Source organism: Amphibalanus amphitrite, unplaced genomic scaffold (genome assembly GCF_019059575.1).
Source record: "Amphibalanus amphitrite isolate SeventyFive unplaced genomic scaffold, NRLGWU_Aamphi_draft 000137F_arrow, whole genome shotgun sequence".
Lineage (NCBI taxonomy): Eukaryota > Metazoa > Arthropoda > Thecostraca > Balanomorpha > Balanidae > Amphibalanus > Amphibalanus amphitrite.
Genome location: NW_024881632.1, coordinates 52929 through 67636, shown reverse-complemented (window position 1 = coordinate 67636; position 14708 = coordinate 52929). Strand labels below are relative to the sequence as shown.

Sequence of the window (14708 nt, the reverse complement as noted above, 5' to 3'; positions counted from 1 at the left end):
CTCCGGAGCCGTTTTCGATAGAGAGCTGAAACTTGGCCTACGTGAGCCCCCATCTCCAAACCAGACCTTATGACACCTGATTCATTTCCAGGTTAGTTCAGGTCCATAGGTGGATAATTGTGCCGAACGGTGGGTGCTCGGGCGCAGCAAATCCGCCGCCGCCCTAGCGGTGACCTTGACCTCCACAGTCTGTTGCGGCTCCAAAGCCAAGCCGGCGTGGAATTGGGAGAGCTCGTGCACCCACAGTTCAGTACAATTCTCCAACTATGGTCAGGTCACTGACCGATGCATAAACCTCTAAAGGTTATAAGTAAACCTCTGCACTCTGCAGTCTGCACTGTCAAAAAAAAAATGTTGCAACTTCGCAACGCCGCCAACGCCAGGCAAAGTGTCGGCGAGGATGATGACACTTTCAGAAAGTAACAAGCTCCCGGGTACTCATGCTTCGTATATCTTGGATTGTTCGTACAATTCATCTTGGGTCAGGTCAGTCACCTGACCTCCCCCATTATAAACCTATGGGGGAACTACTGAACTTGCTCTTTTCGGAACATATAGTTGTTATATAATCCGCCCGAAGACGCAAATAAATGTGTTTTCATACGCTCGTCTAAGGATTCCGTGCCTTATTTTGGCATTTTGTACCTAATTGTATGACGCCACAGAGAACGTCACAGAGGACGTTCTTTTGGGTCATAATCGTTTTTCGTTAATAACTTTCGACCAAATTAAGCTAGAGTCGGGAAAGGCACCATTGTGATTGCAATGAGCTTCCAAATCGATTGATATGCAACCTGACCTAGTCCGAACAGTGTCCTGAGGGGGCTTGACCTGACGACCTTTGTGTCAATCTTGATTGTGACCTTTACCGAACAAAAAGTACCCACAACATTCGACGCAGCTTGAGAGGAATACGATTATGCCTAAATTTTTGCTCTATGGCCATTTGTTTGCAACATTATTTGCCAAAAACAAAAACCCGACTTTAGGGTAATTTACCTGACCAGAGGTCACCAGTTGACCTGAGACCCTAAATTTGAATATCAATCGCTGCGTCTCGTGACGGCCGTCAAGCTCGTTTTTTTTCCACTGGACTGGAACAGACCCTATAAATGCCGCCCCTTTAGGCGGAAAATGTGCCGCCCCTGTGCTTGACTGCCCCCACCCTATCGAAATCCTAGATCCGCCCCTGACATACATACATAGTGTTTTAAAGGCCTAGTGAAGAACCGAGACAACCACCACAGGAGCTCTCTCCCGAATGGAGGTACTTCAAAGGTGCATGACCACGAGGGAGTATTGTTGCATATCGTTAAAAATACGGATTGGAAAATCGATTTACTTCACAGAAAACGTGACGAGAGACCGCAGAACCATCAGTAGTAATTGTTCCCTGAATGGTCGCTTTCATATGCATTTTTTTAGGGCGAAATCCTCGAAAAGAAACTTTTTTTCTGAATATAAACGTAATTGACGATGCTTGCAAAGAGTGTTCTGCTGCTGCTAATGCTTTTGCTAGTTCCATCATGTGCACACGTGGGTGCTCCAGTGCTTCTCTGGAAATCAAGTAGTGGGCGCGGTGACCTGGCACTTCCTGACCTTCAGAGAGCCTCGTCGACAGAAGAAGTGTCCCAGTTCTACCAGTTCCTCAATGCGATGGAATCTGAGACGTTGGTCATCTTTCTCATGAGCGAGCTCAATGTCGAAGACTTCAGTGGGTATCCAGACGCGCTCTCGCAACTTCAAAGCGAGTTCGAGTCCAGTGAGCACGTCTTTGCACCAAGCATGCCTTCAGTGGAGATGGAGAGGCTCACTTCCTTCCACATCATCAACGTCAGCGCCAGCGCTCCTTCAGCCATCCGTCTGGGGGATGATATCACCAAGACCCTGCTTCTGGTCAACCTCAAGGACCGGTCAGCTGCAGACAGACGCGAGGCCTTGCTTCAAGTGGACGACACCATTGAACATGTGCTTGAACAAGTGCGACGTCTCACAGATAACTACGTGGCTATGCTTACTGGACGGTTCACAAGTATGGGTGAAGATATTGAATCACGTCCCAGTCGAAGTCTGAAGGCTTCTACCCCCGACAAAACCCCCGACAAGCCGACGACCCCACATCATCTCTTCCTCAACCTCGGCTGCATCCTGCTGTACACATCAGACTCGCCGGTCATCCACTTCATGTCCATGAAGGCAGCCACCTCTCAGCACCCTCTGCTGCTGCCGCTCGGCGCTCCGAGCTCCAACACCAGCAGCTGCAACGGCACAGACGTCAACAGCGCCATCATCGTCTGGCAGCACGTCAACAGCTCGTCTGTCGACCTCGCTGGCGTCACACTGAACCTCACCTTCCGGGCGAACCTGACCCGTCCCGGCGGCACCGACGTCTCCTTCTGGACGCTGAGCGAGGTCACGCTCTCCTACGCCGGCAACGTGGACGACAAGGCCATCAGCAAGGCGGTGGTGGTGCTGGACTTTGACGACGTGTACGCGCCGCGTCACTTCTCGTACCACTGCACCAGCCGCATGTGGGCGGCCGAGCCGTCAGCCAACGCCACCGACAGCGACGCGCCAGTACTGACTGCCATCCAGCTGCCGGGATTTCAGGTAAGAGTAGGTATGGTTATACCTATCCTCATTAAAGGAAGACTGCCACCTTCAAAAAGTTTTCTCAGATTGGCCTATGATTTATTCCCTGGACAAAACAAAATTTTAGAATTCACCTGACAAAGTATCATCACGTGAATCGCGAAAAAAATTGTTGATTATCATACAATTATCAATCGGTTAATGTCTAGCGACAATGTTTACACATCACTAGACTTCAAGGTCATAAGATTATTACATTTTATTTGAAAAAGTAAGGTATTTTATGATTTACTACTATATGATTTCATAAGAAATTGGCCATGTTTAATTTATTTTGCATTTAAGTTCGTAAAACATTTAACCCTCGCACGACCAGGCCATTTCTCATAACACGAACGACCAGGGGGGGGGTTGTTACGACCCCCCCCCTGGCGTTTCGAAACGGAAGGTCGTAGAGCTTAGCGGAAAAGACCAACGGATTGCTTTCAACGAGATCTCGCGATTGGTGGTATATTTTTTGGTCCTAGGTCAACATTTGACCTACTTTTGACCGGTCAAAGGTCAAATTTTCGGAAAAATAGACTTTTTTCAACTTTCGGCGGCGATTGCGGCAAAACGGTGGGAGATATCGACTTGAAACCTTCACTATCGTGTTCCTTGATCAATTCTCTATCGTTTGGTATGTATTTCGTTTCCCTAGCTCTAAAAATGGCGCGTTGGGAGCGCCAGAAGTCGGCAAGGTCACAGTCGGCGGCAGAAATTCGAAAAATCAAAATTTAAATTTTTGAAATCTGATTGTATTTTTGGATTTGGGATGTCCATTTGCTCCCTGTAGAAGCTAATATTGCTGCATATTCCCATTGAGGTGACAAGAATTAGCAAAATAGTGGTTCGGGCGCTTTTCAAAAATAGTACCGGACGCTGTTCCTCTTGTGACGTCATAGCTCCGTGACCTGACCTGACCCGGTCAAATTTCTTATACCATATGATAGCCAATACTTGCCCCAACATGCATGGGAAGTTTCATCACGATCCATCAACCGATGTCCGTACCACCGGCAGGAAACCTCGGGCGTTGGCACTCAGTTTGTGAAAATCCGGCCGGAGGCTGTACCTCTTATGACGTCATAACTCCGTGACCTGACATGACCCGATCAATTTTTTTTCGGCAAAAGATGCGCAAAGGTTGCCCCATAAGGTACCCAAAATTTGGCGGCGCTGCGCGCCGCCGTTTTTGCACTATTTCCGAAAAACCTCAGGGGGGGGGTTGATACAACCCCCCCCCTAGGCGTTCTAGGGTTAAAAATCATGGCTCATTTGGAATGGGTCTGCCGCCCATGTTAAACCCCATTTCCCACACTTTTTTGGAAAAAATGAACTACTGAATATATAGGTTTAACTTTTATTTTGACACTTCAAAATTCTTCTCTGATCTCGAAACAATCAAAGTTTTGACATATATTTACCAAAAGATAAGAAAATTCGTGTTTCAAAGTTATCGATAAACAGTAGAGATGTCGGTTTTCTTGGACTAAAAAAATGGCATCAAACTGAACTTTGGTCTCCGATTTCTCGCAAACGGGTTCGAATTTCGGAAAACCGACTTCAGTCTGGGACATGGTGGCTCAGCTCTAGTGAAAACCGTTTTGTGGAAAAAAGGTGGCAGTCTACCTTTAAGGCGTAAATGTTCAGATTTATCGTTACCCCACGATGCTTAATGCTTACATATAAAGTTAAAAGTAACCAGTACTTAGGGGAAGTTGGGGCAATGCCGGAGTTGGGGCAAAGCCGAAATTCGAGATATTTCGAAAACCGTAAGACATGGATGCCACCTGTCAGTGATGCTCTGAAGCTTAAGTGACTACAATTATCGCATATTTGTTACGAGTCGTCATTCGGAATACTTCGGCTGTGAGGGCGCCAAGAACGTTTTCAAGGTACGCGATCCTTGTACTACATGCGCCTTTGAAGCTGCATTTCTTACTCATGATGCTACCTTTTGTCTGGCCAATTCGGTCAAGTAATCTTCAGCATGTCTTTGCATAAGTGTGAGGCCTATTTGAAATTTATACGGCACGTTGAAAAGTTATGGCCTGCAAATGAAAGTATGGCTGACTGGGGTAATGCCGAAAACGGGCAATTACGCACGTTAAAGCACGCTACGTGGACTTTACTGCTGTAGAATAGCAACGCGAATTTTAAGTCACACAAATTACACTTTCAACCGACACAACGGCCTGTTACCTATAAGGAATTATTTACCTGGCATTTTCTTATTATATCACACAATTATAACTTCCAGTGTGCACCAAGCGTCCTCAAGCTCTTAAAACGCGTGTCAGCTTTGATAAAATCTGGATAAAGTTTGAGATAAAGTGGCAAAACATCAATGTCGGCATTCCCCGTAGATCATTTCTCCCATTTTCGGCTTTCCCCGCAGTCCGGGGCAACGCCGAAAAAGTCACTTCTTTGATATTTTTAGTTTGTGCGCTTAACGGTATGCGAATTCATCAAATGCGCCTGGTATGTTTGAAAGGCAAAAGACTGGCCTCTCGAATGACGCCAACAAGAATAGCTTATGTTGTCTACCTTGCGTGCTACGGGCGTCAGAAAAAAGTATTCGGCGTTCCCCCAACTTCCCCTACTTATCAAGTAAAATACCTTCTTATGTCTTTAGTCAAATTAAGGTAAATAATCAAAGTTTATTAAATAATTTAAATAATGATTAAGTTAAATTAAAAATACAAGTTCGCTTAGTTACTTAGGTCCAAAGGCCATACGTTGACCTCACTGTCGGCTGTCTGGGTCGCCATGGAAATCTTCAACACCAACAATACTAATTTCTCATTGACCGTAGCAGCACTTGGCAGACTGCTGTTTTGGCACCGAGTAGGGCCTTGGTACCGAGATATTAGCACACAGCGCTCAAAACTGTTGGTGGTATCCTGTGGTTCAGCGGCCTGATGACCGACTTTTTTGTCAGTGGGTGGTGACCGCTCGCGATTGACCAACGAGTTTCTAATGACAGAGGCAAGCATATATCGCTGAATAACTAGGGGCTGATTTGTGTCCCCACCCATCAGCGATATAGTGTGCATAACTCACCTCTTGATAGCGCTACTGCTGACCTACCAGGTAACCACTATGATTTGGGTGAGCAGCGGCTGTAAAGCAGCATTGCCTTCCACCTCTGCAAACGGCACCCTCCGTCCCCTGGCGTGGCATGACACGGACAAACGGCCGTCGCCATTTCGTGACCGTCACGTCAGCGTGACCTTCCCGTGCAGGTTAAATAACAGCATCTGTTGATACATTTATTGCCTTGATTTGTGCGGTGTCCTCAACAGAATTCACTGTCCAGCTGCAACGGGTATTATAATAAATATTCTTAGCTGTTTTGAGCTGCAGTCAGTATAGCTGAAATTCAACATGCCCATCAATTTCTTTTTTAATCAGAATTACGAAAATATGTAATTGAATCCCCAGCCCAGACGGCCGTCGGCGGGACAGAGAAGACCCCAAATCATCGTCTTTCTCATCTCCGACTACTGCACGGTCGTGGTCCACATCCCACGACATCTCTTTTCACGACCCAAAATCACCGCGGTATGCTCCGGCATACCTACTTATCAGGCGGCCAATTTTCCGGGCGATTTCCGACCCATCGTCCCACTGCTGAGGAGAGTCGTCCGAGAATAGACAGCGGTCTGCGGCACCCACGGGGGCAGCCGCCACTGAGAGGCAGAGGGTACGGGTCCGCCTACCCGGGGCCAGCCGGGCCAGCCGGGCTGACAGCGCTTCTAGAACCCGGGCCCGAACCTTCACTTGATATTTCATGGGGTCATGTAACGCATTCGTGCTTACCTGCTGATTCGTATAAGTTTTTTAAAGTTAAACTTATGGTGCCATTTTCAACGCATTACTCGAGTTCCTTATTTCCCTTGCTTCACCGCATTACTGCTTTATATTTTCCACGCCATATTAGTGAATACACTTTAATATTCCGACTATACCATACATATTTGACGGTAGGGTAGTGTGGGGTAATTTGAACATATTTTTACGTCTTCTCCGTTGTACCAAATTCCAGTTCAACCCTGGATGAAGAAAAACTGCTTCAGTAGCGCAAGTGTCACTTGCTTTCACCATGCAAGCCTCATTTTGGGACGAGCCGAGCATACCTTGAATAGCATAGCCTCACTTCTCCACCAAGTCACGGTGTGTTCGAATTGCCCCACCGTGGGGTAATTTGAACATACTGCCTTTACCTGTCATAAAAACGATAGTCTCGCCAGCACCGATGTTGTTTGACCCATAAACAAATAGGCAGAACCATTCTAAACATACCTTCACTTGAAAAATCAACACAACAGCAAAAATAACAGTTGCAGAGTATCAATATCTGCACGCTGCACACCGGTCAGTTGACAGACTTCGCCCCTCTTCAATTAACAGAACGTCTATCATTTTTGTTCGATAAAAACTCTCCGAACCGTATTACATCTGTTAAAGTGGTGCCAATCGAAACCTGGACATTTGGAGTTCTGATTTTGTCCAATGTCCAATTCGGAATTGGTTGGACAAAGGTAGCAGACTGGACAACATTGGACGATGGCTTGCTACACTTCAGCGCTTTTTATAAAGTAATCGTGCATAGCATTGATTGGCGAATGGAAAGCTTGTTAAGCTCTCAATATAATGAACACTTTTCGGCTGGTAAAATTACATGATAAGCGATATAAATGACGGTTTTAAGTGTTGATAGCTGCATAATTTTTGGACATATTTGGACAAATAGTTGACTTAAACATTTTTGGACGGAAAATCAACAAAAATGCCGGACATTAGACGGATATTAGACGTAAATTTTCTAAAACTGGCATCACTTATCTGCTACTGCCTTGGGTCGAAAATATTGGCAAAAAAAAAAACTGGGAGCGTTGTTGTTTCGGAGCTATCCCTGCCTTCATTCAAATTCTCACACTATGTTCAAATTACCCCACGCTAAAAGTTATTTTGCCATTTTAAAAAACAGGGTTCAAAAGCAAATTTCTTGGATTTACGGCACTGATTAGGTCATTATACAACAAAAGCCGTTGCGTATTAGGCGCTAGCAATGCAAGATTTTGCGCTGCAATGAAGTTGCAATGACGTGTTGTTAGGCGTTTTTCCTTGCGAAATTGATTTTTTACACTGTGCGTCAACATCTTCATTCCCTGAAACTTTAAACCCCATTCATATGATAGCCCTTTTAGTTACGATAATTTCTCTCATTGGTCTTATTGTCATGCCACTTATGGATTTTCCGCAATTTTCTGTTATTCACACTATGTTCAAATTGCCCCACATGTTCAAATTACCCCACCCTACCTTACCTAACGTGTCATCAGAAAGGAATGGGGGAAATACACATTCATTCCACGTTCCACATTATTGCAACTATACTCTGTTCCGTTTCAAGTTTGCAGCCGAAGTGCCCTGCTGAAAGCAGTGCGTGATTTCTGTATATACAGCTCTTACATGTTAAGACACAAATTCTTGAGAGGAGGAGTGATCTGCCGAAGAAACTCCAACTGCAAGCTTGATATGGAACAGACTATACATACGTGTATTACACATGGACCAGGCGTAAAAATGCGAAAGACTATCAACTAAGGCATCCCTGGCCTTCACTATGTCTCTATGTTATGTTCCTTCCTGAGAACTTCTGTCACGTAAATCATGATAACGTGTACTGGGCCTACCAGCCATATTTCCTCCCTGCCATCAGATGGAGTCTGGCTTGTGCAACATTTATTGACGATGACTTAAGCTGACTTGCGTTTGGCCACTTGATGCGCTTGTACTTTTTATTTACTGCTGTTCACGTAAGCCCATGTTAAAAATATGCATTCCCTAATGTTTCCTTTCTGTATTGATATATTGTGCAGTGTGCACAATCTATCTTACTATTTCAACAGGATCCATCTGTCTGTCTGTCCGCACTTGGTCTCCCCAATATATTGCAGTTCGCACTGTCTGCAATATATCCAAGCGCATCATCCTGGATGGGTAGTGGGTTCAATTCCACTCGCCTACAGGGCAGACGGTATATCGTAGGGGGTTGAAATTTGCACACCTTATAGGTGATAGACCGGGTCAGCGCCTTTTCTAGGTTCCGACTCGCTGGGGTGCACGGTTCGCGCGTGGGGCGCGCTGGAAGAACGCCAATGAAATTTTGATCGGTTCGTAGATCTTCATTGAGAGCCGGGGTCGACAAACTTTGGGGACTAAATCCATGCCGATCGGCGGCGAGTACCTCGCATTGGCGGATGGGCAAGTTTTAATTTGAATAAATAGTGGCGAGAGATTGTGTAGATTTTCGTTGAATGGCAACAGTTTGTGATACGAGTTTACAAATGCACCGCGTTTGCCGCAATGCGCCACAATTATCTCAGGGCGTCATTTTCGCCGCAACTCGCACAGTTTTGTCAAATATAGTCCGATATGGGTGTAATTTGGTGTCAAGATGCATGCTCAAACAACAGGTACAGATGCGCCGCATTTGCCGCAATGCGCCACATTTGCCCCACAAAGCGCCATTTCCGACAAAATCGAGTAAGGGCAATGGAATGGCACGAATTATTCTGTGACCTGACATGACCCAGCGGTGTTGGTAGGAGTAGGGGTAGGGGTAGTGGTAGGGGTAGTGGTAGGGGTAGTGTAGTGGTAAGGGTAGTGGTAGGGGTAGTGGTAGGGGTAGTGGTAGGGGTAGTGGTAGGGGTAGTGGTAGGGGTAGTGGTATGGGTAGTAGTAGTGGTAGGGGTAGATGTAGTGGTAGGGGTAGGGGTAGTGGTAGGGGTAGTGGTAGGGGTAGTGGTAGGGGTAGTGGTAGGGGACAGGGGTAGGGGTAGGGGTAGTGGTAGGGTAGTGGTAGTGGTAGGGGTAGTGGTAGGGGTAGGGGTAGTGGTGGAGACAAAAGCAGAACAGTGGCCCGGGCTGATCCCAGCGGACGAGAGGTGACCTATGTGACCTGGCCTGACCCAAAGTGACCGGGGCTGACCCCTTTGACCCGTCTTGACCCCGTATCACCCAAATTTCATCCACAAACGCCCTCAGAACAGTTCTTTTTTTAAATTCTCTTCACATTTCCGTCCATATCTACACTGAGAGAAAAAGTTACCAGGGGTGGCTAGTCTATATTACTATTTGAGGAGGGTGCGTCTGTCCGTTACCGAGGTCCCGACTTGGTGGTGCTTTGCGTGGACTACAGGCCAGACCGTTGCACCTAGCGCGGTGAAACTTGCACAACTTATAGATGAAGGATGCGCGACGTGCCTTTGAGGGGTCTCAGCTCGATCGGATTGATAGGGAGCGCGAGGCGCGTGCTCAAAAAGTGGAAATTCGCGTCATAGACTTTACATGTATAAATCGGCGTGCGAAATCGGGCGAAAACGGCAAATTTTGGCCGACACGGGTCCGGTCCCCGTGCAATATCTTGGTGACCAGGGGTCCGACCGGCACGGGAAAACAGCATCGTGTAGATAATTGAACAGGCTATCGAATGGTGTACGACGCAGAGGATGGCACGCGCCACGTGCACCCGTGAGGATACTTTTATTTGGAAAATTGCGATTTTTGACGGATTTTGGAATTAGTTTTATTTTTAGATGAACGTTAAACAGAGCGAGTTGGAACAACGTCTGTTGGCAAGAGAAATGTACCGCCTCTCATATAAAAATTGTGAAAAGCTGATTGATCCAAATCAAGGTGGTGCAAATCACGGGAGAAAATGGTGTTTGTCAAAGACGTGCCACTTTATTAATTACACGGGTTTTGCTACATAACCTGATACCTTTGGCAATTGAATATGGTATCATTGGATAGAGCATTCAATTCTGTCCAATATTCACTCTTCATTTTTGCATGATGAGCAACAGTATTCTTAAAAATGTAAATGTTCCAAACCATTGCATTGTCATTTTTAGCGAAATTCATCGATGGCCCTCAAAAGACTTCATGCCAGTTTTCGAATCATTCTAAAGTAGAACGCATGATAATACGACACGGGCACCTCGATGCGATGTATCTTTTTGTTTTCTTACAAAATGCTTGGCCGTCAAAAAGCAATCGAACGAAATAGATATCTACCAACCAAATCGACACAGACCAACCCAATACCCACGGGTCAAAAAATCCCCCCTTCGCGTTGCGGAGCACGCGGGTAACCCTAGTGCACATCTATCTATTATCTTCTTTTCTCAGGTACAATAATGGCTGTTGTTCCGTCTGTTCAATGATCCCCATTGTTTCAATCATTCCTCACTCCGCAGGTCCAGGCGTTCCTGGCGAAGGGCGCGAAGGCTCGCTTCGGTCGCGCCTGGGACTGCACCACCTTCTTCACCATTCCGATCCTATCCGGGCTGTTCGTCACGCTGCTGATGCTGCTTATCCTGATCATCTCCGTGAAGATGCTGATGAGTGTTCCGACCATGGATCGATTCGACGACCCCCACGGCCCGCTGCTGATGGCCCACCTGCCGTTAGCGAGTGAGTGAGCCGATCAGCGAGTGAGGTCTGTCCGCCAGGAAGTGAGTGAGCTATCAGCGAGTGAGGTGTGCTCTCCAGCAAGTGAGGTCTCCCAGTCAGCGAGCGAGGTCTGCTCGCCAGGAAGTGGGATCTGCGAGTGAGACTTCCCTGGCAGTGTGTGAGGTCTACCCACCAGGGAGTGACCTCTGTAGTCGCCAGCCAGTGATGTTTGCCCTCCGACAAGTACGTTTGACAAACCCGTATGTCACAGAGCTACTATAGGGGCTTCATAGAGAAGAGAAATGCGTTGTAAAGGCGCTCTCTATTTTCAGCGCCACTGATGACGTTGATCGCACAGTGTTCTTTCGTGCAGTGGGTTAAGTTCAGTGTACCTGATACGTTCTCAGTGGGTACGAGTATGTTTCGTGCAGTGAGTACAGTTCAGGAGGATGATGATGTATGTAGTTCCCTGTATTGTGTGTAGCTCACAGCACAGTTTCGTGCTCTGTGCTCAGTTCCTTTTGCTCAATGCCTCCAGTGTCGTTCGCTGTTGTGTGGGGGCGTGTCTGCGCTGCATTGTAAGCCGCGGTGCCTTGTTCCGGGCCACAGCGTTTGTATGATTTATGCCGCCTGGTTGCCTGCGGGCACACAGTTTGTCACACTTATGCCGTGTGAAGAAATACTACTAATAAAACATGATGAACGTTCACGTACCACTGGATTATGAGGTCATGATTTCATGCTGTCCCATTTTCACTGCAGTCGATGGTGACTTGAGCTTTCATTGCTTTGGTTGCAAGGTGAATTCATTTGACATCTAATGTGCATACACATACACAGTGACTCACTCCACTTCCTCATATCACCTCCAAGTCTGTCTGTAGACTGTAGAGATTAATGTACCCATGCGCAATAGACAGACGCTGTGCTGTTGGGCCTTCTGCTGTATATGATTCTGTCTTTCTCTGTCCCTAGTTTGCGCACCTCTCGGACAAGTTCTGTCCAAAGTTCTCAGCACTCGGCGCTATTCCGGTTCGGGAAAGGAACTAGGAAGGAATGCGGTTGGAAAGAACGACTTTTCTCCGGGGAGGAATGACAATATCACGATATCATGCTGAGATGAATGTAGCCTATATGCACATGCTGATGGCAGCATTGCCGGCAAATACCTTTCTTAGACGTAGGTATACCTATTCCCATCGCCGGAAAGGTTGGCGTTGCCTTCGTCGACCTCTGAAACTGCTGTTTGATAAATGCACTGCCAGAGATGATTTGTTATCAGTGCGGAATTTACTCGAAACACAACGGCGCGCTGAAGCAAGCAGATTTCCTTTCACGCCCGGACTCGCTCAATAATTTGACGCGACAACTCAATACGGCAGCGACGGGCCGTAATTGCGTTGCGCCACTTGGACTAAGTTTCCTTTCCGCAGTACGGGAACAACGACTTGCCAGCCTGATGAGATTGGCCCCGGCCCCGCTCGCTCCGAATACGTGAGGCAGAAAACCAGAGCCAGTATACGAGGAGAACTACTGGATGCTTGGAAGTTTAACGAAAACCGGTGAACTTTGATCATTCCATAAGGATAATGTATTAAAATGAGCGAACTTCCGATGCAAAATACCGCTCATTTTGCAAGTCATTACCTACAGTTACCACCCACCTTATTGTAGATGACGATCCAGAGGCGGATCCAGCTCAGAGGTTTGGGGGGGGGGGGGCAAACCATAAAAATTTATCGATTCTTTTCATGCATCGTCCATAGGCGCACCGTTTGGGGGGGGGCAAATGCCCATTTTGCCCCCCCCCCTGGATCCGCCACTGTGACGATCCGATGTACAGGGTGTCTCAAAAGTTCGTTGACAGATTTCCCATGCCCATAAAGCATATAAGAACCGGCCAAAAATCTAAGGTTTTGGTGTCTGTGTGCACACTAGACAAATATGCATGCTTTGACAACTGATTCGCAAGGTTGGAAATCAAACCCTTTGCTGTATTTCCAAAAATATTTGCCCATACCGATTTTCGTCGCTCCGTCAGCTGCCGGAGGATGATAAAAGGTTACCAGCTTTCAAGCTCTTGTAGGGGAATCCCCTGCAGTTTCTGCGTCGGATTTAGGTTTGACGGACGAGCTTCCCGGCAACATCCGCTTTTCCCTGAAAGCCGACAGCTTGCATCGACACCATCCATGAGTATTTTGTAGGTCTTCTCTGGCGCTAACTCCTTCATGAATGACTGGCGCCGACCTCCCAAGCACCATTTTCCTTTTCAAAACAACCCCATTCCTGAACAAATGGGAAGTGCCAAAATTTTTTCGCAGCATATCGTAGCAGGATGTCTCGGCCACCTGTTTCTTAGACACATTGTGCAAACGTTTTGCAAATCCCAAACGCTCGTCATTCCCCATGCCAAGACCTTCGATGGGTTGCGGAGTGTTTTCCTCAGGAAAGGTTCTGCTTTGTAAACGGCCAAAACCTGTCCATCGTGCGGTTTTGTCGGGATTTTGGTCTAAAAGAGAGCTATTCACTCCAGATCTGCCTCTTGAAACTTCGTAAGACAAAACTTTACGTTAATTGACACTTTTGGAGGGTAAGTTGTCCTTGGCATTGACGATTTTCGTGTTATTTTCCCCAAAAATTAACCCGGCAGGCGGTGGGCCTACCAGCCACCTTCCGCGCGGTGGGGGGGGGGGCACTTTTTTGCCCCCCCCCCGTATCTCCGAAACTACTGGACGGATCCCGAAAATTCAAACGGCGTTCGATAGCCCTGTCAAATTTGTCGAGGGAAACCAAATTTCATTGACCTCGGGGTCACCGATGACGTCACAGGTCAGGTCAAAGATAAAATGTTTCACCGTTCACAGGGCTTCTAGGGAAAGCGCTATAACACCGAGTAAAACGCATTTTGTCGAAAATCAGCGATAAGGCGTCAGTTGTCTAGTACATATGTTGCTATTAGAGGTCACTGGTCATACCAGGTCAGGTCACAGGTCAGGTCACCAAAGGTCACCAAGGGCCACCACATGAGCCCAACTTTACTAAGGCTATGCGATGCATGTTTTATGGCCAGTTTTTCATTTCCAACTCAATGGTGTTGGTTATATGACCATCAGGTACGGTTTAGGTCACTTTCTGGTGGAGGTCAGGTCAAGGTCAGGTCAAAAAAGGTCAAATTTCAAAGTTGATATTTTTGCATAAAATGGGTATTGATTCGATGCAGCTCGTCACGGGGAGTCTAATGGTGGTCTTTGTTTTGCGCTACGAGGTCTAGAATTGCTAAAAATTGAGTTTGAAAATTTGACGTCATCAATTTTGAACAGTTTTTTCGCTATAACTTGGCCAAAAAAGAGGTATCGATCTCAAATTTGGTATGTAGATAGAAGGCGGTAGGGGCTATCACATATATTCCGGTTTTTTCGAAATTCAAAAACTTGTTGGATTTTTTGGCTATTATATTCAAAAAATCTATTTTTTGATTTTTGGGGGTCAAAATCCGAAAAATTCAAAAAACCGAAATAGCAGTTTTGTAGCCCTTTTAATTTCACACCTTTTATGTTGGAACATTTGTCTGTGTCTCTAAAGCTGTAGGCCTGACAGCTTTTCCCGCG

The 14708-nt window shown here is 46.6% G+C and overlaps 1 protein-coding gene across 1 annotated transcript; it reads left to right on the top strand.

Moving 5' to 3' along the window:
- Nucleotides 1-1355: 1355 nt before the first annotated feature.
- On the top strand, nt 1356-11807 carry LOC122382328 (V-type proton ATPase subunit S1-like). The gene is made up of 2 exons (XM_043367520.1): nt 1356-2610; nt 10905-11807. The coding sequence occupies exons 1-2, from the start codon at nt 1477-1479 to the stop codon at nt 11127-11129; spliced, it is 1359 nt and encodes a 452-aa protein (XP_043223455.1). The 5' UTR covers nt 1356-1476; the 3' UTR covers nt 11130-11807.
- Nucleotides 11808-14708: the final 2901 nt, after the last annotated feature.

What these genes read in the sequence shown, in the direction of transcription:
- LOC122382328 (XM_043367520.1), top strand. Translation starts at nt 1,477, where the DNA reads ATGCTTGCAAAGAGTGTTCTGCTGCTGCTAATGCTTTTGCTAGTTCCA. An exon ending in TCCAGCTGCCGGGATTTCAG is followed by an intron (nt 2,611 to 10,904) that starts GTAAGAGTAGGT and finishes CTCACTCCGCAG; the next exon opens with GTCCAGGCGTTCCTGGCGAA.